At 41.6% G+C, this 27,585-nt stretch overlaps 1 protein-coding gene across 1 annotated transcript in view; it reads right to left on the reverse strand.

Annotated features, from left to right (window-relative positions):
- The window catches only part of LOC144600833 (uncharacterized), a 91,038-nt gene that overhangs the window by 22,500 nt on the left and 40,953 nt on the right, over positions 1–27,585 (reverse strand). Inside the window, exons 15-21 of the mRNA XM_078412723.1 lie at positions 24,924–25,028; positions 24,623–24,647; positions 16,892–16,978; positions 14,702–14,809; positions 6,868–6,984; positions 3,321–3,440; positions 1,902–2,073 (exon numbers count right to left, since the gene is read on the reverse strand). Of these exons, the coding sequence (XP_078268849.1) occupies positions 1,902–2,073; positions 3,321–3,440; positions 6,868–6,984; positions 14,702–14,809; positions 16,892–16,978; positions 24,623–24,647; positions 24,924–25,028 (734 nt within the window). The remainder of the gene's footprint in view (positions 1–1,901; positions 2,074–3,320; positions 3,441–6,867; positions 6,985–14,701; positions 14,810–16,891; positions 16,979–24,622; positions 24,648–24,923; positions 25,029–27,585) is intronic.

Below are 27,585 nucleotides of genomic sequence, written 5' to 3' on the forward strand. Positions count from 1 at the left end.
TACTGATTGAGAATGATCAGCCATGATCACATTGAATGGCGGTGCTGGCTCGAAGGGCCAAATGGCCTCCTCCTGCACCTATTGTCTATTGTCTATTGTCTATCTAACTGATCTCAGTAGCCAATCATGAGCGAGGGGGCTTGTTTGCGAAGACCATTTTAATTGGGAGTGGAGTGCCTGTCATATCTTTATAAGAGCATTACAAATAAAAGCAGGAGTGGGTCATATGGCTCATGAGCCCGATGACCATTGAACAACCTCCAAATAAGCTCTGACTGATAGAGTGCTAAGTTTACATGTCTGTTATGCTGCTGCAACTAAGAATTTCATTGTTCTGTTTCGGGATATATAATAATAAAACACTCTTGACTTGACTCTTGGAAGCTTTTGCCTCATGTTAGTACATGAGTATACTCATATATAACATATAACAACTACAGCATGGAAACAGGCCTGTCCGGCCCTACCAGTCCATGCCGACCATTCTCCCTGACCTAGTCTCATCTACCTGCACTCAGACCATAACCCTCCAATCCCCTCCTATCCATATACCTATCCAATTTACTCTTAAATAATAAAATCGAGCCAGCCTCCACCACTTCCACCGGAAGCCCATTCCATACAGCCACAACCCTCTGAGTAAAGAAGTTCCCCCTCATGTTACCCCTAAACCTTTGTCCCTCAATTCTGAAGCTATGTCCCCTTGTTGGAATCTTCCCCACTCTCAAAGGGAAAAGCCTACCCACGTCAACTCTGTCCGTCCCTCTCATAATTTTAAAAACCTCTATCAAGTCCCCCCTCAACCTTCTACGCTCCAAAGAATAAAGACCCAACCTGTTCAACCTCTCTCTGTAGCCTAAGTGCTGAAACCCAGGCAACATTCTAGTAAATCTCCTCTGTACCCTCTCCATTTTGTCGACATCCTTCCTATAATTTGGCGACCAGAACTGCACACCATACTCCAGATTCGGCCTCACCAATGCCCTGTACAATTTCAACATTACATCCCAACTTCTATACTCGATGCTCTGATTTATAAAGGCAAGCATACCAAACGCCTTCTTCACCACCCTATCCACATGAGATTCCACCTTCAGGGAACAATGCACAGTTATTCCCAGATCCCTCTGTTCCACTGCATTCCTCAATTCCCTACCATTTACCCTGTACGTCCTATTTTGATTTGTCCTACCAAAATGCAGCACCTCACACTTATCAGCATTAAACTCCATCTGCCACCTTTCAGCCCACCCTTCCAAAAGGCCCAAGTCTCTCTGTAGACTTTGAAAATCTACCTCACTATCAACTACTCCACCTATCTTAGTATCATCTGCATATTTACTAATCCAATTTGCCACACCATCATCCAGATCATTAATGTAAATGACAAACAACAGTGGACCCAACACAGATCCTTGGGGCACTCCACTAGACACTGGCCTCCAACCTGACATACAATTGTCAACCGTTACCCTCTGGTATCTCCCATTCAGCCATTGTTGAATCCATCTTGCAACCTCACTATTAATACCCAACGATTTAACCTTCTTAATCAACCTTCCATGTGGAACCTTGTCAAATGCCTTACTGAAGTCCATATAGACAACATCCACAGCCTTGCCCTTATCAATTTCCCTGGTAACCTCTTCAAAAAATTCAAGAAGATTAGTCAAACATGACCTTCCAGGCACAAATCCATGTCTCGGGATCCAAATCAACTTCCTGGAAGTGGCAACACAAGCAGTAAAGCTCTTCCTAAAGCATTTGCTCTTGTGAGCTTCTCATGAGCCATGTCCTGCAGGCATTGACCAGAGCATTAAAGATGTTACACCAGGTCAAATTTAGGGTTGAGTTTAAGCATTGTGATCACTACATTTGAAATATGAATGGTACATCGTTACCTACAAAATCTGTGATCTCCAAGACCATTTTCTTCGGCTTGCTCCCCAAGAATATTAATATTTTTTCTTAGGAGCAAGTGCGAACTCCAATATAAACATGTTTTCCCCTGTACCGTTGCACTAACATTGCCTCGGTAGTTTTCACCATTTTCCTCATAACAGTCATTCGTGTCTGTAGAAGATTAAAACCCAGGGTCACATGTAGACAGATAAATGTTCGAGAATATTCATTTCCCTCTCACATGTAAAGTTCACACATCCAAAAACTCAGGGTTAGAGTTTAGTTTAGAGATATGGCATAGAAACAAGTCCATGCCAATCATTGATCACCCATACACTAGCTCCATGTTATCCCACTTTCACATCCTACACATTTAGGGCAATTTACGGAAGTCAATTAACCTACAAACCTGCACTTCTTTGGAATGTGTGATTTGGTAGTTTGGATTCAGAAATGGCTTACCTATAGAACACAGTACTAGTGGAATAGACTTAACAGTTATAAAGCCAAATTTGGTGTTGTAAGGGGAAAGAATGCAGTAAATGCAAGAACCTTCACAGCTTGACGTACACACGGATCTCGGGATCCAAATCAACTTCCTGGAAGTGGCAACACAAGCAGTTAGGGTGAGAAAGAACATGTATGGTGTCACTTCCTTCAGCAGTCAGGATATTAAGAGTCAGAAAGTCATATTGCAACTTTATAAAACTTAGGTTAGGTCACATTTGGAGTATGATGTGCATTTCTGGTTGGAAGGATGTGGAGTTTTTAGAGAGGGTGCAGAAGAGCTTTGCCAAATTGCTGCTTGGAATATGGGGTATTAGTTAAAACGAGAGGATGAACAAACTTGGATTGTTTTCCCTGGAGCATCAGATGTTGAGGGGAGATCTTATCATATTGTAAATTTATATAACATTTTGAGGGGCATGAACAAAGTTTCAATGAGGTCTTCCCACATCCTTCTAAACTCCAGTGAGTAGATGCCCAATGCCATTGAATGCTCTTCAGATGTTAACCCACTCATTCCTGGGATCATTCTCGTAAACCCCCTCTGGACTCTCTCCAGCACCAACACATTCTTCCTCAGATATGGAGCCAAAAATTGCTCACAATAGTCCAAATGCAGTCTGACCAGTGCCTTATAGAGCCTCACCATTACATCCCTGATATATACAGAACGTACAGAACAGAAAAGAAAAGAAGACACATTCTATCTCTGTCTTGCCCACTCCCCTGATATCAGTCTGAAGAAGTCTTGACCCGAAACGTCACCCAATCCTTCTCTCCAGAGATGCTGCCTGCCTCGTTGAGTTTACTCCAGCATTTTTTGTCTACCTTCGATTTAAACCAGCATCTACAGTTTTTTCCTAGGCAAAAGAATATCCATTGAATACAAATGGGAAAAAAAAAATTCTTACCAACTTCACAAAATCTTCCTGTGAATGCCTTTGGACATGTGCAGGTAAAAGAACTCCTTAATAGTCCCTTTTTGCAATCTCCTCCGTGTTTGCAAGGGTTTCTTGAACAGGTGTGAACTCCTAAGAGCAGATTGCTGTCACACTTTGATAAAGTGGTATCAATTCTCCATGCGTTTTTTGACGCATGAAAAGCTGTTGTTTTTTTGACACTTTGACATGAAGGTAAAATTGACCAAATGCTAACCAACCCCCACCCCACCTTCCATGCCTTCCCCCAATCAGAGAAAAATATACACAGCGATACAGCATGGAAACAGGCCCTTCAGGCCACTGAGTCCACGCCGACCATCGATCACCCATACATTAGTTCCATGTTATCACACTTTCGCATCCTACACACTAGGGACAATTTACAGAAGCCAATTAACCTACCAACCTGCACGTCTTTGTAATGCAGGAGGAATCCGGAGCACCCTTAGAAAACCCTTACGGTCGCAGGGAGAAGATATAAAGCCCAAACAGACACCAGCCATAGTCAGGATCGAACCTGGGTCTCTGGCGCTCTACTGCTGTGCCACTGTGCTGCCCGTTTTAAAATCTTCGAGACCATGTTCCACCTTTAGTTTCTCGGCTTAGAAATTAAACCTGAAGCATTTTTGATAAGTTAAACATTGCTGCAAATCAGAAACTGCAAACAAATCATGTAATGGGGAAATCTTCGCTTTAAGAAATCATGATTTGCTGCACGGTAAAGGTGCACTTTGCAGGTGGCAAGTACTTTCTATACATGGAGACCAGATGAGGTGGCATGGTTGAGTGAGTGGGTGAGGGTGGTGGGATGGCAAAATAGGAGGGTGGCAGGAGGTGATGATGTTAGGATGTTCCAGTGGGAATGATGTCTCCAAGCCCCCACAATCAACTGCAGCAATGAGGTGCACATATCAACGAGCCCTCATATTTACTGAGGAGTGGCAGCACTGATCTTTTTAAAATACAACCTACAGAGGATGCTGTTTTCATGTTTATAAACCATGTCTCAAGGGCATTCTAATTCCCGCATAGTTTACTACCTTCTTCTTTCATTGATAGTAAAGGTCGTAAATTACAATGATTCTATCCTGTTTCTGTGTTGTAATTATATGAGCTGCTCATTTAATGACATTCTATATGCACAATATATGATGGGGATTTGAAGCATGTCTTGTGAAGTATCATACGTGGAAGTGCCTGTCCAGTTGTTCAATTGAGGGTGCACCCTCTGCAAAACTGGTTTCTTCAAACGTTTTCCACATGTGATATACAGTACGCATAGAAACAGGAGCACATTTTAGCCTCTTGGGGTCTGACTTCAACTATAATTGCGGCTAACAATTTACCAACAAGCAGTGTCCAGGAGTAAAGAAAGACACAAAATGCTGGAGTAACTCAGCGGGTCAGGCAGCATCTCTGGAGAAAAAAGATGGGTGACGTTTCGGGCCAGGATCCTGACTGAAAGTAAGGGGTAGGGGGTGGTGAAGAGCTGGAGGCAAGAAAAGGCCATGACCGTCACCCAGCCTTTTTCTCCATGCTTGTTGTTCCTCTGGCTTGCCTCTGGCTTTTGCAGAACCTGCACAAGGAGCAAGTCCACATCTCCAACTGGCATTCTGCATTAACTCATCCAGATCACATCCACAGCTCATCAATTTTAAATATGAACCCCAGGGACCACCTTGGAGTGAGCCTTGGGCCTTTGTATCTCCTGGGGATTTGGAGTTTTATGTGCGTAGAAACAATATCTCTACCTGCAAGTCATTTCTTCCTGGTTCCAGAAGATAACCACGGTAGTTCATTAACCATTAACAATCCGCTAAAGTACACCCATTTGATCATGGCTGAACTATTTTTCCCTCTCAACCCCGTTCTCCTGCCATGTCTCGGTAACCTTTGACGCCCTTACTAATCAAAAGCTATCGATCTCCACTGTAAATGACGGCCTCCACAGCCATCTGTGGCAATGAATTCCACAGAATCATCGAGCAAGTCACAAAGAGAATAGACTGTCACCTTCTGAATTAATCATGCCATCTTGGTCCTGTTTGGAGCTTAACTACACCTTAGTTACTCTAACACAGCCCTTCTTGCCTTACCACAAGGGTAGTCACGTCACTCTTGAGCCCTTGATGAGTGAACAGCTGAAACCAAGAGCTTCATTTACCATTTTTTAGACTAGTGACAAAACATCATGTTTATTCCTTGATGTGCAGTCATCTGCAAACATAACTAATGTTGTATTAAGTGCTTGCCTGTTATTTAAGTGTAGCAGGATTGAGAATGATTGGCGGGAGTGTCGGCAATGGCTTTCCATAAGACCATAAGACACAGGTGCAGAATGAGGTCATTCAGCCCATTGAGCCTACTCCGCCATTCGATCATGGCTGAACTATTTTCCCCTCGCAGCCCCACTCTCCTTCCTTCTCTCTGTAACTTTTGATTAGCCCTTACTAATCAAAAATCTATCAATCTCCACTGTAAAGTACCCAATGACATGGCCTCCACAACCATCTGTGGTCATGAATTTCACAGATTCATCACCGTCTGACTAAATAAATTCCTCATCAGCTCCATTCTAAAGGTATACCCCTTTATTCAGAGGTTGTGCCCTCTGGTTCTAGACATTCCCATCAGTGGAACCATCCTTGTGCACTACCCTTCATACCCCCTCTATATATGGCACAATATGTGGTACAATAAACATTCAGCCTGTAAAATACACGTCAACTGTTTGCAGAGAAATTAATTTAATCTTTCTTCTTAATCTTTCTTTCATCCCCAAGAACTCAACAAATTATTTCCCATTTGATTCCCAGTTGAAAGCAATGATCGACTCTGTTTCCACCATAACTCAGTTCCAGAACATCACCACTGTCTGTGTAAAACAATACTCCCTCACATTCCCAGCATTCATTTTCCCAGTTTGCATCCTTTGACTCGTTGACCCCTGGCCCTTGAGCCATCTGCCATTTTCGTGAAATATTAGTCTGTGTATAAATCTATCTAAAATTCCATGCGTTAAGATGTGTTACATCATCTGATTATCCCCCTCCATCACATTCGAAAGCAATTTGTCTCTGATGGTTTCAACTTTCTCCACACTAGTACCTTAGCTTTTTTTAAATTACTATCAGAACCAGTCTGCATTGTGTTTTACATCTACTGTTAGATTCCTTTACAGGTTTTATTTTGGCTTGCTTAATCTTTTAATTGACTTTAAGTTAGTTTTGCAGTAGGATCAATCCTTCATCCCCTTCTCCTTAACCACTTTGTAACTCCTTCTCCTTGCCCCATTGATGCATTCTGAAGCATTTTTTTTAATGCACTCTGCCTCACTGTGCTTCAAAGTACTGGCTGATCTTGTGATCCAAACCTCCTGTTGAGATGCGCGGATATCTGCCAACATTTATTGGTTGTGTCCTGGCTGATTTCATGACATTTTTTTTAGAAGAACTGTTTATGGTTAACGAAAACAGTCGGACCAATTGCAGTGGAAAAATAGAACTGGTTACTGTACTTTTTCTGCAGTTTGGTGGCTTGTATGGATAGTCACATTTGCACTTGTGGTATGGTGGTGTAGCCATTAGGATGCATTCTCCATGTTTGCAAGTATTCGTCTTGCAGGGATTGTTCACTGCAATTTAAAGAATAAATATTTAAAAATGTGCCCAGCTTCCTCCTCACTTACCTCTCTCTCCCTGGTGTGAATTAGAATGTGATTCTCACTTGGGCTAATCTGTAAGAAATAATATCACTTCCACACGCATAGAATTAATTGGTTTCAAGGCAATTTAATATTGGGCTATGAATCAGACAGAATTCGCATTTATACAGTAAATTCTCACAATGGCCCAATCGCTTCACAACCAAATTATTACTTATGAGGAGTAGCTATTGTTGCATTAAAGGGAAATAGATAACCACAATATAGATCTTGTGAATGCACTTAAATAGTGTTGTAATCACCAATTAGTTTCCTCACTGCAAAGTTCCATGTTCCACCCTATTAAATGGAGAATCTTACAATCTGAAGGTTATCAATGCATTATCAACCATTTTAGAAGCTTTAAATCACCTCAGCAATGTATTTGCATCCTATGTCATCTTTTTATTAACCATCCTGTTCAACGTGAACAGCCGCTAACAATGCAAAAGTGGGGGGGGATGGGGGGGGGGTGGGGGGGGATGGGGGGGGATGGGGGAGGGGGGCAATCTACCTGATGCAAACAGAGGACGCTCTGTGCTTGTTGGAAAGATAGGATGAGCGGAAGAGATATAACTTGGCAGCAATTGGTATTGTGTGTTGCCTTGTATCTTCCTCCTCAGCATGCTTCTGGTGTGCAGAAGCATTGCATGTGCCTGCATCTTGCACACCATCCTGACTGGTGGACACATGTGCATTGGAAACAGCTACAGAACCAAGTCGGCCACTTCAGTGCCCTAACGACAAGTTTTATTTTGTTGAAATTTGGAACCACAATCTCCATAGTGCATTGAGTCTATTTTTAAATCAAATTAACAAGAAGCAATAAGCCCGTGTGCTCTGATGTTTAACACAAGATCATCTTGTTGTACTTTCAATATAAACAAAAGGAAGAGGATGATGCTAAAAATCAAAGATATTCCATTTTTTTAAAATAAATTATTTTCCACTTTGGTTTATAACTTTACTCGTTGTTTCCTTACATATTCTTAAATAATAATTATTGACTTTCTACTCTTGACTTCTTATTAACTAGATTATTAAATTTAGTGAGGCAGAAGAAAAATCATCTTTGATCATCGTTGGCTTTGAAGTTAATGGAATGTGTAAGGTGACTACTGCCAGAGGACAATGTACCTATATGTATTTGACACCGCCAGGCAAGGATAAATTTCTCCCCAGTATAACTTAACTTCAAACTAGGCGTGTGTACTGTTCATTATTTTGGTATTAATTGTTGCAGAGCTAACCCCTCTCTCTTCAGCTGGAACTGTAAGAAATGTAAACCCTCTAATCAGTGAAATCGTTCTACTGGCTGCGATTTTACAATCTTTTTCAGAATGATCAGAGTTGAATATAACACATTAATACTGCATATGAAAACTGGATAGCACCTAAACATTTTAAAAGCTCAGTTGGCTGCTGATGTTCCTCAGAGAAGATGACCAATTTCCATAAACGTTTCTGGCCTACATTTGAATCCAGTTCCACACCAATATCTGAGTCCTCACTGTCCTTTGGACATATAGTTGTGGGGATTATATATTGCCAATCCAGTTTTCACTCACATTCCAAAGATAAACACAGTTAATAAACTATTCTTATTTTTGCTGTAAATTATCCTTGATTAACATTCCTCCCTCATTGAACATGACTGAAATGGATGATCAGATTATTATCACGTTGCTATTTTTGAAAGCTTGTTGTGCACATTATGGTGACTGATTTCGCACATTACAATAGTGACCACAATTCCCATTGGGTGTGAAGTAAGGTGTCCTGAGAGAGATGTGAAAAGCACTGTATAAATGTAAATTTGGAGACACGTGAATTGCAAATGCTGTAATCTTGAGCACAAAACAATTTGCTGGAGGAACTCAGCAGGTCAGGCAGCATCTATGGAGGAAAATGGACAGTTGACTTTTAGGGTTGAGAACCTTCCTCTGAATTGGGCAAAGGGCCAGTCAGTGATTTGGATAAGCTTATTTATCTCTTTTATAGAATCTTGTGTCAGTCTCCCTTTACGATGGGCTCGTGCCTTTATATAAATGAGGTAAAATAGATTTTATCTGTCATTCATTCAAGGTCCAACTGCCCTGCTCTAGGTTAAAGGTGTATTCCGTTGCATTAGGTCTAATCAGTACCTGTCAAATCTGAAGGTTTGAGTTACTTTTGTTATGTTGTGATTTAATAAATATTGTTCAGGTTATTTCTTAATATTTCTGATTATTTCAAACTACAGAAACATTTCCAAAAATATAATTCAGGCAAGCATGTTATTTTCCTTCAAACAGAATTTTCTGTTATACAGATCATGCTATCTACAAAGAGAATCAAAAATGTGGAGTACATAACCTATTGTCATCTTAAGAACATTCTGCCATTGATCTACTGTGTAATACTGTGGTGATTGACAGGTTGAAATATGAAAAGGATCAGGATAAACAATGTTAAATCAAATTTAGTAGAGCACAAATTTAAATGCCTAGGTGGGTGGAATGGACATTTTGCCCTTTTTGCCAATTAGGTTAGTATAAAATCCACAGTGAAAATAAACTATTTCTAGATCATGAGAATTTAGAACGGAATGACATTAAGGATCGAGAATATAGAATATAAACAGATCACTATTCAGCATCGCATATACCACGTCTGCAAGGGTAACTCAGACGGAAAATGAACAGGTATTTACTGTTGTTGCAAGACCTTTTTTTCTGAGGTAAGGCTTCAAGTATTTTGGGGATAATGGGGTGTGGGGAATGAAGGTGGTGATTTGCACTGAACCGCAGATACTTACTGCAGACATCGGTTGAAAAAAGAGAAAAATGATTACACCTCTTGTCAGTTCCATCTTCCAACTTTTGATGTGTACATATATACTCAAATCAAGTATAGACTCAGATCAAGTGAACTGATTGAAACATTATGTGTGCTGGGAAGGATGAGTGGTTCTGACAAAACTGCATCTAATACCCACTCTAAAATTTCACAGTGATTTTTGTACAAGGCATAAGGGAGAGCTGATTCAGGATAAGTAGGGAGGGTGGATTGACTGCCTGCAGCACTTAAAGTGCAACAGCTGGGAATGAGTTACCAAAGGCCAGGGTTAGAAAACTAAATAAATACAATAACCTTGAACATAGTTTCACAAATTTGTTTTTGGTCACATGAGGCAAAGTTTGAAGTACTGGAGACCACGTCCTTATTTCAAATGGCAAAAAGAAGAGTCAAGAAACGCTGTCACATTCACTGATGTCACATACAAGAAAATCAATGCCATTTGTTTAAATTTTGTTTCAGTTGCAGCAGGGGCCATGTTGTCCGATGACTTGAAAAATAGGGGGACTCCTTGCTTTTTATTAAAGTTCACGATCCACTAACAGAATCGTGGACTATCGCAACTTCAAGTGGTTACTTTCTGCAAATGAGATTTACTTAAAAGGTATTGAGGCCAATCTTACTTTACTTTACATCATTACTGTGTCGTTTGTTGTGCTGATAAGTTCCCGTTGCCCAAAATACAACATATCTGAATGATGTGGTTTCTTCTGGCGAATGAGAAAGTCCCTGCATGTAAGAGTCAAGGAGGATGGTGATATTCAATTCTGAGGTGAAACGTCCTCAATGACCTTGTTTCTAAGAGTAGAGAAGGGTAAACGCAGATTTGGCAGAGGTGTTTAATATCAGAATGGATTTAGATTGAGTAAACATGTGATGTTTTCAGTAGTGCATGGTCATTAACTAGTGGGGGTGAGCTGGCCATTTTAACTCCCTTTTCCATTCCCATACTAATCCATCTATCTGTGTCCTTCTCCACTGCCACTGCCATGCCAAATGCACTAGAAAAACAGCACCTCAAGAGAGGTAGCCTTTCTTCGGCTATGAACAGTGAATTTTTAAATTTCAGGTGACCGATCATTTCACCCAGGGTGTGTCTCTTTCTCTCTCTCTCTCTCTCTCTCTCTCTCTCTCTCTCTCTCTCTCTCTCTCTCTCTCTCTCTCTCTCTCTCTCTCTCTCTCTCTCTCTCTCTCTCTCTCTCTCTCTCTCTCTCTCTCTCTCTCTCTCTCTCTCTCTCTCTCTCTCTCTCTCTCTCTCTCTCTCCCTCCCTCCCTCCCTCTCTCTCTCTCTCTCTCTTTCTCTCTCTCTCTCTCTCTCTCTCTCCCTCTCCCTCTCCCCCTCCCTCTCTCTCTCTCTCTCTCTCTCTCTCTCTCTCTCCCCACCTTTTCCATCCCTTTTCCCCATTTCCCTCGTTACATAAACACTACACCCTGGTTCCGTCTGTCAGTTTAGTTTAAAGATACAGCATGAAAACAGGCTTTTCGGCCCACTGCACACTGACCATTAATCACCTGTACGCTAGTTCCATCCTACACATTAGGGAAAATTTACAGAAGCCAATTAACCTACAAATCTGCGCATCTTTGGAATGTTGGAGGAAACCTGAACACTCAGAGAAAATCGACGCGGTCACACACAGCACCCGGGGTCAGGATTGAACCCGGGTCTCTTGCGCTGTAAGGCAGCAACTCTACCACTGTGCCACTGTGCTACCCCATGTACCATCCATTACCCATATACATACCTACCTGGGTTTCATCTTCCTCAGCTCACCTTCCCAAACCTTTGCACCATCTGCCTACGTTTTCTTTTTCCTTATATTTTCACCTATCACCTACCAACCACTGTCTCAACAAATCCCTTTCCCCTTTCTGGCTGGTAAGGAGGTCGCTGGTAGGTTGATAGGATACTGTACATGGCAAAAAAAGAATCAAAGGGGTATTGCCGAGCATGTATGAGTTAAAACGAATAGGCAAATAAGGATAGAGAATAGGACTAAAGGGATTATTCCCCAGGAGTCATTATAGACCCAATGGCCCAATCAATCCCCTTTGTACCACTATAAACACTACATGGTGCAACTTCATGTAAATATTTTTATACCCTTTCCAAGGTATTCATGTCATTCGTAAAAATAAGATGCCAAGAAATTAAGAAAATAACCAAGTTGGGTCTTCATATGTTTTATAAATATTTACCATAAATTACAGTATTTTGTATGCCTTGCCTCTATTTATGGATCCCAGGGCAACATAGGTTTATTATCCTGCCCTGCCTTCTCCAACTGCACGTGAGGAACAGCAGATGCTGGAATCTTGATCAGAAAACGCAAAGTGCTCAAGGAACTCAGTGGGACAGGCAGCATCTCTGGAGAACATGGTTTGACAACATTTGGGGTGAAACCTTTCTTCAGACTGATTGTAGTAAGGAGGAGAAAGCTGGAAGAGCGGTGGGGGTGGGACAAAACAAGGTATGTGATAGGTGGATACAGTTGAGAAATGTTGATTAGCAGATGGGTGGACAAAAACTAAAGATGAAAAGGGGAGAAAAATATTATGCGATAAGGAGAGAAGAGGCATAGACAATAGACAATAGACAATAGACAATAGACAATAGACAATAGACAATAGACAATAGACAATAGACAATAGACAATAGACAATAGGTGCAGGAGGAGGCCATTCGGCCCTTCGAGCCAGCACCGCCATTCAATGCGATCATGGCTGATCATTCTCAATCAGTACCCCGTTCCTGCCCTCTCCCCATACCCCCTGACTCCGCTATCCTTAAGAGCTCTATCCAGCTCTCTCTTGAATGATGTGGCATGATGTGACTTGTGAGGCCAGAGGAAAGGATGTCGGTGAAAGGTGATGGGGGGAACGGGAAAAGAGAGAGGGATAGTGTGAGAGGAAATAAGAGGCGTCTGAGTTTCTTGGTTAGTTACCTAGAATTTAAGAATTGAATGTTTGTACTGTTGGATTGTAAGCTACCCAAGCAGAATATGAGGTGCTGTTGCTCCAGTTTGCATGTAGCCTCACTTTGGCAATGGAGGATGGCCATGACAGAACAGTCCGTATGGGTATGGAGAGGGGAAGTAAAATGCTTAGAAACTAGGAGATCTAGCAGGCCTTGGTAGACTGAATGCGTGTTTGGAGAATGGTTGCTGAGTCTAACCTTATCTACTTCATTTGATGCTCCTGACATGGCCACTTTATATCGGTGAGACCAAGTGTAAAGTAGGTGACTGCTTCACTGAATACTTACTGTCGAGGCCTGCTGGATCTCCCAGTTGCTAATCATTTTAACTCCCTTTTGCATTCCAATACTGTCTTCTCCCTCTGCCCCTCCCGGATGCACAAATTGCTCCCACTATCTTGCTCCTTTTCCCTTCTTCCCCCATCCTCATCCCCTACATCCTTTCTTCTGGCATCACGATGGTGCCCGAGCATGGGAAACTCTGGACATGCTGCTTCCATCAGAGGATCTGCTATCACCCATTACAAAAAAACAATTCATGCCTCTTCTCTTCTGATCTCACCTTTTGCCTCCTTTTTATCTCTGTACGTTGCCAACCCATCTGCTAGCCAATCCCTGTCACCTGTATCCACCTATCACTTGCCCTGATTTGTCCCATTCCTACCACTCTTCCAGCTTTCTTTCCCCATCAGTCGGAAGAAGGGAAACATCGTCTATCAATGTTGCCCAGGGATGCTACCTGACCGGCTGAGTTACTCCAACATTTTGTGTTTTCTTCCTCCTCCGAGGATGTGTTCTCGGACTCTTCCCACCCATCGAGTCACTGGTATTACACTCTCCTTTAAAATGTTATCATATCTGTTTCTTACCTCTGTAACCTTTGCAATTGTGAAGGAGGAATCCATTAAAATTTTCTTTGACATTTCTGCATTGTGTAAATTGCAGGCAAAATGTGCAACATTTATTCACTGTCTCTTAAATTGGCTTTTCATTGTGTTGAGACTCCTTAATTAGGGGCGGCACAGTGACGCAGCGGTAGAGTTGCCGCCTTACAGTGCCAGAGACCCACGCTCGATCCTGACTACGGGTAGTGGCTGTACAGAGTCTATACGTTCTCCCATAACCATGTGAGTTTTTCCCAGGTGCTCCAATCTCCTCCCACATTCCATAGACATGCAGGTCTGTAGGTTAATTGGCTTCTGTAAATTGTCCCTGGTGTGTGGGGTGGAACTGGTGCGCGGGTGATCATTGGTCGGCGTGGAGTTGGTGGGCCGAAGGGCCTGCTTCCATGCTGTGTCTCCAAACTAAACTAAATACTATTGAAATAAAGCACTTCAATGACTACAGCCGCTAAATTTGAAACATGTCATTCAAAACAATGAAGAAATCATTAAAATAAGGAATCAGTTAGCTTGCATCTCCTTTACATTTTATTAGACCCTAACATGCATCATTCTTTTCTGCATTCTTTTGAGAATATACCCCATGTCCCATTAGATTCCCTTTGGGGAACTTTTTGTTCTTTGTGTTTTCCTGGAGTGCATGGTAATATTAGTTTATTTTAGTTTAGAGATACAGATATAGATGCAACGTGGAAATAGGCCCTTCGGCCCACCGAGTCCGTGGGCTCCCACAGAAATCCCCCTAGGCCACAGGGAGAATGTGTAAACTCTGTACAGACAGCACCAAACCCGGGTCTCTGTCGTTGTAAAGCAGCATCTCTACCGCTGCACCACTGTGCCGCCCAAATATAAGTTTATTAAGTATTACAAGTTAAATATACCAAAAAAGAAAAATTGGCCAAAGAAAAGAAGTGCTTCATAAAACCATTACCTATTTGACACAACTTTCCGATATAAAGGGGGTGACAGTGACACCGGAAATTTGTGCCAATTGGTTCACAGGTCCCCTCATTTTCACAAGGATTTGCTAAACAAGGATCTGGAAAAATGTAAATAACAAAATTACTTTATTATTTTCATCCGTTTATAATTGGTACAAACCACTGACAAGTCTATTAAGGTTAAGATATGGTAACATAATATTTCATTAAGCTTTTCACTCTACCACGATACAGGTGATAATAGAAACTTAATATTGAATTATTGGATTAGCATTCTGCATTTTGTACAAAAGTTTCGTTCTCACCCTGACAGATAGGTAATTTAAATTCAAGTAATAACATTAAAAATCTGGAATAATTTTGAAAATAAGGACTGCTATCAGCAATGGCGATGTTATAACTTTAGAATTGTTGTAAAAGCCCTTCTGGTTCACTGATATTCTTCAAGGAATGATTGTTTACTTGCCGGTCCTGGAAAAATGAAAAACAAAAACCCAGCAGATGCTGAAAATTCAAAATAGACATAGAATGTGCTGGAAGCACTCAGGAGGTCGGATAACAATGGTGGGAAGAGAAACAGAGTTTATGATTGAGACTCTGTATCTCTTGCCACAGATGTTGCCTGAACTGCTCATCTGGTCTGTGTCCTTGTGAGTCTAACTCATCGACGTGGTTAACTCTGAACTGCCTCAGTTTTCGGTTGATTAGTAGTGGATAATAAATGCAGGCCACAATCCACGAAGAAATAACAAAATGACTCCAAGGATAACAGATGCATAATGTTTCAAAATACATGGCAAAGACTTAGACTGCAATGAATACACACTCTGGGGTACTATTAAGATTATCTAGTAGAGAAAGGAAAACCGATATATCTGTCATCTTACTTAAAGGTCCATTCTCAAATGGACATATTGAGTACGGATAATTCAGCGACAGAGCTTGTAAACTGCTGTCTCTCTCAGCTGAATAGCTGCAGGAAGGAATTGGCTACAGTATGTTTTACTGCAGGCAATGTGTTGCTGAAAATAGAATAGGGGTGTACAGTTATCAGTCTTTAGCGGAGCTGAGGTGCCCTGAGAGCATTGACAGTGCCCCATTAGTTTACACTGCTCCAAATTATGAAAGTCTTTGAAGTCTGATTGAGACACTGAGCATTTTCAAAACTCCGTCCAGTATTGTGCTGGAGTTAAACCATGCAGAACAAGTCGAAGGGCTGCACTGTCTTGTCCCTGTGAATGATCTGAGACCAATAGGCTCTGGAGATAGATTCCAAACGTCATTGGTAAGAGTGATGTGCTGGGGAGATGTTTGTCTGGGATTGATTTCAGACTGAAGTAAGTGATGGAGTGGCAGAACCGATGAGAAATGGTGGACCTTGGATCTCAGTACATTTTGCTGGTTTCCTGTGGATTATCTTGGAGTGGCTGTTGTGCTGGTAACTTCTATGGCATAGGTTTCAGGAGACAGGAGGAAGAGTGAGATGGATAGCTGGGGACGAGATGGGGTGGCAATTCTCCATTGCTCTGTGTGCCAGGTGCAATCTTCATTCTCCTTTCAGATTGACATTAAAATAAATTCACAAGAAAACACAATAATGTTGTTGGTCCCCAGTGGCCCCATTAAGGAATTGTTGTATTGGTCTCCATAGAACCAGAGAGACCTTTTCCAATCATATAATAATTTTTAGGCCTGCTACCAACATTTATAAGTCATGAAAAACTTACTGAAGCTGCCCAGGAAGAATGATCAATATCTCGCAAATCAATATAATCATAAGAGTTATACGAGGGAGCCTTGCGAGATAAGAACTAAAACTCAACCTTTTTGGGCCACTGTGGTGTTGAAAAAAAGACACAAATTATGCCATGGAACTCATACCATTTGTTTACCCTTTAGACATTATTCACAACATAACTTAGATCATTATTTTCTTGGGGGTGCATACACATGTGGGAGAGACCTTGTTTATGCCCTAGTCAAAGGTTATGTAAAGCTTTGAAAAGAAAGAACGACATCAAAGGAGTATTTGCTTTGTGTGAAAATGTTTAACTTTGTAAATTATGCAAAGGCTGAGGTAATTAAATGTGACATTTGCATATGGCAAAGTTAACAACGGTCAATCAGATGTTACATTCTATGATCACAAAAAAAAAGGATTTTTCAAAAACTGTAAAAACCTTCTTCAGAATCCTCGAACGTCCAGTTTGAAGTCAGGTATTGTGGTTCATCGACGCCATCTAGATCTTCAGATTCTTCATCCTCCTCTGTTTGTTGAGTAGAAGTTAATTGTCTTTAGTTGACGTGCACACAATTGGATACCACATTCATTTAAACAATGGAGGATATATGGTTATATGGTTATATGATATGTAGGGAGATTGTGTGAACACTCAGACTGCAGCAGAGGTCAGGATTAAATCTGGTGCTGTGATACACTGGTGTATTGTCTCTCCTTTGCCGAGACAGATTGAATTCAATGGGAATTTTAGAGCTTTCTTCTAAATTTTAGCAATTTAGTTAATGATTTGATAATGTACATTTGCAGATGATTTTTAAAGTATTCTCATTTCAAATTTTTAGTATCACATGTACTTAGGTACAGTGAAATTCAATTTTTTGCATATGATTTAATAATATTTTATAATATATTTCATAAGCATAATCATACCCAGGTACAACAGTGTGAGAATAGTAGATTACAATTAGACAAGAGTCACCAAGCTTCCAGTCATCTTGTCATTTTTAAGTTCAAAGTTCTTAATTGGCCTTTCAGGCCTATTAACCTGGTGGTGGCACTGGGTCAAAGTTGCTGCAGGGATCGGCCTAGAGTGAAGAGGCTTTGCCAACTGTCAGGGCTTTTGGGAGTTTCCTGGGTGCGTGGCTTTTCAGAATGTGCTCTTGGGACCTTCTCTCAGTTTTGCCACAATATTGGAGTCTGGGACATAGCAAGACTCCAAGTTAGCAGAGAGTCTATCCTCATCCGGAGAAGATGAGAGCAGGTGTGATGGCACTGCAAGCTGTTATTGTGGGCAGAGGCTTAGACCTATATAATTCAGCCCAGCACACTACTGAACCAATTGGAAGACACAGGTAAAAGTAGATGCATTAGGACTGAGGTCATCATAACAGTGGAGCTTGGTGCCATATGTACTACTCATAAAAAAACGGATTCAGGGGAGGAAATTGAATGATCTTACAAGATTGGTCAAGTTCAGTGAGTTTGACTTGAACCTGACGCACAAGTTAAGAGACGACTCATCAACATAAATGCTGGTGTATCCTAGGAAGACTGGCATCCATCTTCTAAATGTGCCAGCAAGCTCAAGACTTTTGCATTTGACAACACGTCCCTGCCTTTAGGTAAATTATTCTCTCATCTGCAACAAGAGACATCATTCATACCACATCCATCACTTACCTGCTCGTGATTATATTTCTGTAATATTGTGTGCAGTTACTTTAGCTGATTTCTCTAAGTTCATACATTCTACAATTTTGTTGAGTTTTTAAAAACTAACAATGTTCATTTATTTTGTATGTGATACTGGTTCATGAAAAGAAGATTACATTTGGGGATACAAAATTTCCAAAAGCTCATTGTAGCTTGTTGGAATTTTCTTTCTATGTGGAAGAGATCTATTCCTTCCTCTGTTCTTTTACACAGTTCTGCATGCAACTGAGCTGAATGGCACATGGAAATCCCATCATCTTTAAATCCAGATGCTATTTATATCATTTATAAGCAGATTGAAAAAACCCTTAAATGTCCAAGGTACAGAATAATAAGTCAATCCTTTTATACCAGTGAGAAATGTATTTATTCAGAGGATAGTATATCTTTGAAAATGTTTTATCTCAGAGAGCCATGGATGCTCACTAATTGCATGTATTAAAGATTGAAATGGATAGTTTTCTGGCAAAGGGGTAATCAGACAATATAGTGGACACACAGCACATCATTTGAGGGACTAGGTTATCCATAAGATTTTAAAACTTTCATGTGACAGATTACATACACATAAATTTAGTTAGTAAGAGGCAGGTAGTTTGCTAAGCAGTTCATATGTCGTAGGAGCAGAATCAGGCCATTTGGCTCATCAAGTCAACTCCGCCATTCAATCATGGGTGATCAATTTTTCCCTCTCAACCGTATTTGCCTGCCTTCTCCCCAGAACCTTTGACACCTTTACTAATCTCTGCCTTAAAAATACCCACTGACTAAAACAATCCTCCTCATCTCCTTTCTAAAGGTGTGTCCTTTTGTTCTGAGGCCGTGCCGTTTGGTCCTAGACTCTCCCACTAGTGGAAACATCCTCTCCACATCCACTCTATCCAGGCCTTTCACTGTTCACAGAGAGTGGTGAGTCTGTGGAATTCTCTGCCACAGAAGGTAGTTGAGGCCAGTTCATTGGCTATATTTAAGAGGGAGTTAGATGTGGCCCTTGTGGCTAAAGGGATCAGGGGGGTATGGAGAGAAGGCAGGTACAGGCTACTGAGCTGGATGATCAGCCATGATCATATTGAATGGCGGTGCAGGCTCGAAGGGCCGAATGGCCTACTCCTGCACCTATTTTCTATGTTCAGTAAGTTTGGCTTACATTTGTTATACATTCAGTTGCCTGACATACTAAGACAGTCAGAGAATGACACAAACTGCTGGGGTATCTCAGTGGGTCAGGCAGCACCTCTGGAAAACATGGATAGGTGACGTTTCAGGTCGGGTCTCTTCATCAGATACTTCTTAAGATGATTCAAACCACCAAAGTAAATCCATTCCAATGGAAGATAAGGTGCACCTAGAACACGTCCAGGGTTCATGGAGTGACAGATTGTGCAGCCTGTCTGAAAGCTCTGGAGGTAGAGCCTCTGTACTGTACTGTGGAATACCCAGACACTGCTGAAACCATTGAAGATATGCAGGGCACCATGTTTCATGATTTCCCGTTGGACAAAAGTAGATAGTGTAGTCTATGGAAGTCAGCGGAATCACTGACAGAGACTGCATATGTAAAAATCCTGGAGTTGTTTTCTGTTTAATGGAATGATGATAGCAGACCCCAAAGCATCTCAGTGTGGAGAAAGGAACTGCAGGTGCTGGTTTATACTGGAAGATAAACACAAACTGCTGGAGTAACACAGTGGGTCAGGCAGCACCTCTGCACAAAAGTAATAGGCGATGTTTCAGGTCGGAACCCTTCTCAAGACTGAAAGATAAAGGTGAGGGGGAGGGGATGGGGGGCAACAGGTTTTATTTATTTATTCGTGTCATCACACAACTGTTTGCCAATAGCGAGCAAATTTTAGTGCCACGTCGTTGGCCTCTGCAAGATCCTTTACAGTGCATGTGTCATGGAGATGTTCCATAGTCTGGAGGCCCCGTCCGCACTTGCAGTCTGCCGCGTCTTCAGTATATCCCCACTTCAGCATGTTCGATTTGCTCCTCCCCATGTCTGTCCGCAGTCTGTTGAGACTGCGCCAGGTTATCCACGGTTGGTCGGAACCTGATGGGAGTTTCTCAGAGGGATCGATTGCCATGTGAATGTCTTCCAGAGATTTCTCTAGTCTCTCTTCCCAAAGTTTGAGCCTTCTGGACAATGCACTGCAGTCCAGGGGATGGACAGAAGAGAGGAAACATCTGTGTGATTTCAAACGCTGAGGTAGCAAAGGGTGGTCATGATGGGGGTGTCTTTCATCCTCTGATTGTCTGAGACGTTCTTTTTGACTGGCTACAGCTCTTCTGATTCCAGGAGGTGCAATGCCAGAGAGGAGGTAGATGTTGTCAGTCTTGGTAGGTTTCATGCATCCACTGATGCAGCGACAGCTTGTGTTTAGCACAGGATCAATCTTCCTTGCATGAGCTGAGTGCTCCCATACTGCGCAGGCAGACTCGGCAGTGGAGAAGAGAGAGCCAGAGCTGTTGATCGAATGGTTTTAGAATTTGCTCCTCAGCTTGAGGTACTCAGCTTGCTACGAAGAGCATTTCTGGAACTGACTTTTCCTTTAAGCTTGGTGATATGTGCTTGGTAGGTCAGAGATCGATCAAGACACACCGAGATAGACTGGACTGTCACAGTGCTCCAATCTGACTCCATTCCATATGATCTTCAAGAGGCAGAAGCTACTCTGTGGGGGCAACAGGTGGGAAAAGGCTTGATTTGTTCTCCAGAACCCCACCCCTTATCCACCTCTATCTTTCAATCTGAAGAAGGGCTCCGACCCAAAACATCACCGATTCCTTTTCCCTAGAGATGCTGCCCAACCCACTGAGTTATTCCAGCAGTTTGTGTCCTCCTAAGCATCTAAATGTGGCCTTTTAGTTGCTGATATCTCTTCAATCCTGCAATTCTGTTTACTCCCATTGCCAATGCACGCCTAGTGATTTGTTTTTGGGGCATGGGGCAATTACGAACATTCATGTGAACATGCAAATTATGAGCAGGAATAATCATTCAGCCCATCGACCAAGCTCCACCATTCAAAACTTCATGACTGATCCAGCATCTCAAGGTGTAAAACCATTCAATGTTTCTGCTTCCACTGGTCATTTAGGAAGAATTTTCCAAAAGTTCACTATGCTCTGAGCGAAAAAATATCATCTCATCTCTGTCTTATTCAATAGTGCAATGGTTCAATGGTGCTTGATTGTCACATGTGCACAGCACAGTGAAATACTTTTTGCATCGATCACACATGCACGCGTCGGCATATTTTTGCAGCATTTACAAAAAATCCAAAGTCTGGTCCATGCATTTGATGTACTGGAGTGGCTCCCGATCCAGGTGAGCCCCAGGCTACTGCAGGGCCTGCTCCGTCACCCTCGACCAGCACCCCTCTCCTCGCCTGACAATCTTTGTGTCCCGGGGAGCCTCCTGTTGCCAATCTCTAGACTGAAAGATAGAGGTGAGGGGGAGGGGATTCCAGTCTTTGGGACCGAGCTCGGTGGCATTTAGGCTTGCCCCTGCAGGCCGCCACTGCTGGGTTTTTCTTTGTGGCAGTGAACCAGGCCTGCTGCTACTGTGGACGCAGGGGGCTCAGCGTTCTCATTTTAAACAGCGACCTCTTGTTTTTTTCTCATATCATCCTCTCCACATCTACCCTTCAGGTTCTTATACATTTTGATCAAGTCTCTATCTTCTGTAAAGCATAAACCTAGCGTGTTCAACCCTTGCCCATGAGACAAACAATCTACACCTGGTATAAGTCTTGCAAATTTTCGCTGGACTGCACCCAATGCATATACATCCATCCTAGAATTAAGATACCAAAATTCGATGTGCTACTCCAGATGTGGACTCACCAACATCCCATATACCTGAAGCATACTATCCCTACTTTTGCATTAATTTGCCAACAATCAACATTAACTTTCTGTTCATATTCTTAACTTTTTTCAAAACTTGCCTTTTGCAAAGCAGGTACTACTAGGATACTCAATTCCTTCTGCATCTTAGAAAAATCTCGACATTTAGATAATATGCTTTTCTTTATTCTTCCTTCCAAAATTGACATTTTCTGATGTTCCCTTACCATACTTAATTTGACAGAGCTTTGCCCACTCATTTAAACTACCTAAATTCCTCTGTAGCTTCCCTATGTCTGTGGAGCTTACTTTCCAGGCTACCTTTATGTTATTGCAAATCTGCACTCCTGGTCCAACATCGACATTGTGGTGAGTTGAATTAGAGTAATAGAGCATGAAAAAGGTCCTTCAACCCAATTTGCCCATACGAACCAAGGTGCTCTATCTACACTAGTCCCACCTGTGCACATTTCCCCATATACCTCTAAACCTTTCCTATCCATGTACCTGTCCAAATGTCTTTTAAACGTTGTTGTAATATTTGCCTCAAGCACCTCCTCTGGCAGCTCATTCCATATACCTACCAACCTCTGTGTTCCATGGTTTACATTCTTACCCTTTAACTGTCCCCATTCACTGTTTGACCAGAGGGTTTTCTTCGGGTGCTCCGGTTCCCTCCTACACTCCAAAGCCGTACAGGTTTGTAGGTTAATTGGCTTTGGTCAAAGTTGTAAAATGTCCCCGGTGTGTATTATAATGTTAGTATACGGGGATCGCTGGTCGACGCGGACTCGGTGGGCCGATGGACTTGTTTCCACGCTGTATCACCAAACTAAACTAAACTCAAACTAAATAATTCCAGTCACCACAATTGACTGACATTCCTTTCTCTTTTATTTTAACATAATAGAATATCAGTAGATTTCAGTATATGGGAAATGACAGGCCCAGCCTAGGGAAGGCTAAGGTTGAAATTGATTTGGTGATTAATCTTCTCTTTCCTGGTATAACATAATCACACATTTACTTGTTCCTTGTAGTGCACTTACAATTTCACCAACTCAGAATAAATTCTCACTAAATCACTAAATGAAACTAAATCAACAATTTTCTGAGTTTTTTTTTCTCAGTGTCAGATCTCATGAGATAGAAACCCCCATTGTAGTTCCATTTCTATTACGTTTTAGAGATACAGCATGGAAGCAGGCCCTTCGGCCGACAGGGTCCATGCTAAGCATCAATTACCCACTCACACTAGTTCGATGTCACCCCACTTTCTCATCCACTCCCGACACATTAGGGGCAATTTATAAAGACCAATTAATCTACAAACCCATACATCTTTGTGCTGTGGGAGAAAAGACCAATAGGAAAAACCAGAACACCAGGAGAAAACCTACATGGTCACAGGGAAAATGTGCACTCTCCACACAGACAGCACCCGAGGTCAGGATCAAACCCGGGTCTCTGTCGCTGTGACACTTCAGCTCTACCAGCTGCGCCACTGTGCCACCAATTATTCACCCTAACTCTGATCTACAGAAGACGAATAATCTTCCAAAACCCTCCCAGTTATCAAGTTGAGGTTTTAGCTATCAGTTTTCAGTGCATTCACATGTATTGATCGGGCAGTAGAAATCGATCACTCCATCACTGCATCACTCCACCACTCCATCACTCCATCACTACATTGGTTGAAAACACCTTCAGTAAATGAAACAAATAAAGCAAGAATCTGCCCAATAAAACTCTCTTTTAAAACACAATAAATGGTGTGGCACGGTGGCGCAGCTGCAGTGCTACTGCCTTACAGCGCCGGCGACCCAGGTTCAATCCTGACTACGGATGCTGTCTGTATGTTCTCCCCATGACTTGTGTGGTTTTTCTCTGAGATCTTCAGTTTTCTCCCACAATCCAAAGTCGTACAGGTTTGTAGGTTAATTGGCTTGGTATAATATTTAAAACTGCCCCTAGTGTGTGTAGGGTAGTATTAGTGTACGGGGATTACTGGTTGGTGCGGACTCGGTGGGCTGAAGGGCCTGTTTCCGTGCTGTATCTCTAAACAATAGGCAAATTCGAAGCACCTAATTGTCACGTGGATCCCATGTGTTTTTTCCCCTTATAACTTCAATGCTATGCCTTCAGAAAGCGTCCATTGCTGTCTCTTGGTCACTGTCTTCTACCACTCACTCTTTCAAAGATTTAGTATTTTCCTTAACTTGCAAAGTACATCTACTTGGCAGAAGGAAAAAAATGGAAGGGCACTCCACAAAAATAGAAGTAATTAAAATAACAAATCTGAATAAATAACATCAGAACGGCATGCAGCATTAATGAATTCCTTTGACTAAGTGTAATCAATTGGACCTTATTATCTTTCTCATTATAATATGCAAATACTTCTACTTGAATACTTCGGCTGTAGACCATTTTTTTCCCTGCAATTTTATAATATGCACTCCGCTTAATTAGAGTATGGATTCTGCTGAACTATGATTAGTTCTCTGACTCCCTGTGTAAATGTCATTTCCTCACTTATAACTTCCTTTAAAACAATTTTAATCCTTTCATTGATAGAAAAAAAAGTGAACAATAAATTGCTACTCACCATCGTTGTACCAATCTGTGGGCCTCTGGACAAGAGGAAATAGTATTAGATTTTCTTCATTCAAAAAAGTTCAACAGAAAGCAATGACAGTCTATAATTTATAGAAATCAAACAGGAAAACCTCAACCAACAATGGATTCATAATCCATTTATCGTATAAAGACAACTATTATGAACACCATCATATAATATTGATGTAAAATTGCAGAACATTCAAGAAACACACAAATATTTAAAATTTGACTTTACACTACTTTAATCAGCAGAGATAATGAAAAATATATTTATTCACGTTACTTACTGTTAATGGTACAACTGTATGCCAGATCACACAAATCAAAACCAAAGCTAAACCCCTGGCCATACCGACATATATAACAGTTAGACCTGACTTGGTTGTTGTTTGCTAACAGTAGCAACCTTCACTTTATGCTAAACAACCAGTTTACTGGAAGTTGAATGGTCAGTGTAGAGACACAGAGAAAAATTTCCACTGAAACACTAAATGCAAATTAATGTTTAATAGTCAGAGGGTCTGTACACTTCAATCACGCAAGTAATTCTCAGTCCATTTTCACAATCCAGTTAATATTCAGACATCCGTTTGTTTGACAAACTTAGCGTAGATAAGATAAGCCAGGTCCAGTTTAGTGCAGCTCCAGTTTCCTTTGAAAACTTGTTTTTTTTTGTGTATTTCTGCAGATAATCCTCGGGATTTTTAACATGCATGCATGCATCTCTGTTAAAGAATTAGGCAAAGGGATTTTAATGTTTTTATTTGGAAACATTTATTTCCTTGTCACATTATCAAAATGTGGACACTATTCAGATAGAGAACTGCAAATTGGGAAGATGTTCGTGAGACAGCGGTTATTACATTTTTAATGGCAGTCTTTAGGAAAACACTGAAATTCCACAAAAAAAATTAAGTTCCCCTTCCTGGTCAATATCTTTGGCTCAGTTTCTACTATGTCCTCCATGCCAAGGCTGCTCCTTTCCTTGTAGAAACAAGAAACTGCAGACTCTGGTTTACAAAAAAGAAGATACAAAGTGCTGGAGTAACTCAGCGGGTCAGATAACATCGCTGGAGAACATGACAAGGTGGTGTTTTGTGTTGGGACTCCACTGCCATCAAAGCATCACCTATTCATGTTCTCCATGGATGCTACCTGACCAGCTGAGTTACTCCAGCACTGAATGACTGCTCTTTTTCTTGTGCTTCATTGTCTCACTCCTTCATCCGCTGAAAGCTTTCTTGCTCCTGTGTTTTTCTCTGTTGCATGTCCAGTCTCCCTGAAATCCTCCACATAATCACTTCTGTGTGCTTTCCTCAAAGCTTTCTCAAGGTGCACCACTTTGACCATGTCTTTTGGTATCTCTTGCCAACTGATCCTTGATAAGTCAAGGATATCATGAAAGTACACGTAATAATAGCCTCCGTTGAAATAGAATTATCAATACCGGGGTTATATACAAACATGTGACAACATTGTAAGGAAAGATCAGTGCAACAGAAACCACAGAGGATGCTAGAGTTATCTCACTGAGGGTATAGTTGCCATCTATAATTATCTAAGGTTTGTTCTTCATAAATCTGGCTAATGAGAGTCAAGAACGGCAGGGTGTACGTACTAGACACAATATGCTGGAGTAACTCAGCGGAACAGGCAGTATCTCTAGAGATGGAATGGGTGCCATTTCGGGTCGAGACCCTTCTTCATGAGACCAGTGTAAAGAAGGGTCTCGACTCCAAACGTCACCCATTCCTTCTCTCCAGAGATGCTGTGCCCGGTGAATTACTCCAGCATATTGTGTCTATCTCCGGTTTAAACCAGCATCTGCAGTTCCTTCCTACAGAGGGTACAAGTGCTACAGACAAGGTCATGGTAAAAGAAGAGAGGAAGTTGGTTTATTGAGTCCAGGAGACCATCATGGCATAGTCTGAGATGACATTACTGAAGGATTGATCAGTTATGCTAGATGGGTGGTGCTGAGAGATAAAAAGGGGACAAGCTCATTGATGGCATTATACTGTAAGCCCAAAAGGAGTCAATGGGAATCAGTGGATCAAATGTGCCAGGAGATTGCAGACAGCTGCAAGACTAATAGGGTTGGCATGACCCGCTGAGTTACTCCAGCACATTGTGTCTATCTTCAGTGTGAAAGGAAGATCGAGGCAGGGAAGGTATTGCAAAGGGCATTGCCGACACAAGTCCTTTATGGGCTCCTCAAAATTTTGGTTAATGCCAGTTAATGCTTACACAAGGGTAATTTCTTCGGATGTGACTGGCCCATTTGGAGTCCCTGGACAGGTTCCGAAAAAGGGTCCCAATCAACTGGCCAAAGCCTTCTCTGACATCTTCCTTCTCTCGCTTCAACAGTCTGCTGTGCCTAAACTGCTTCAAGAAAACTTACATTGTTCCTGTGCCCTGGAAAAGCAAAGTAACCTGTCTCAATGACTACCCCAATCGTTCTAATATCAATCCTAATCAAATGCTTTGAAAAACTGGTAAAGCCCCATATCTGCTCCAGTCTACTGAATAAATCAGACCTGTTTTGAATGTGTGTTCAGAAAAAATAGGTGCATATAGGACGCCATCTTCCTTGCATTATATTCAGCTCTGACTCCTTGACAATCAGAACACCTATGTCAGGATGATGTTCATTGATTTCAATTCAGCTTCCAACTATAATACTGAATAAGCTCTTAACAGAAACATTTGGATAGGAAAGACCTAGGTAGATATGGGCTAAACACAGGCAGGTGGGACTAGTGCAGATGGGGCATCTTTGTCGGCATGGACAAGTTGGGCTGAAGGGCCTGTTTCCGGGCTGTATGATTCCATGAATCTGTCTCTGAGCTCATCCCATACACTCTTACTCTTTACTCTACCTCATTCAGTTAATTCATTATTGTACTTTAATTTTTTTTGCACTTTTCTGATAACACTAGTTGTTGTATT

This window comes from Rhinoraja longicauda, chromosome 16 (assembly GCF_053455715.1).
Source record: "Rhinoraja longicauda isolate Sanriku21f chromosome 16, sRhiLon1.1, whole genome shotgun sequence".
NCBI lineage: Eukaryota > Metazoa > Chordata > Chondrichthyes > Rajiformes > Arhynchobatidae > Rhinoraja > Rhinoraja longicauda.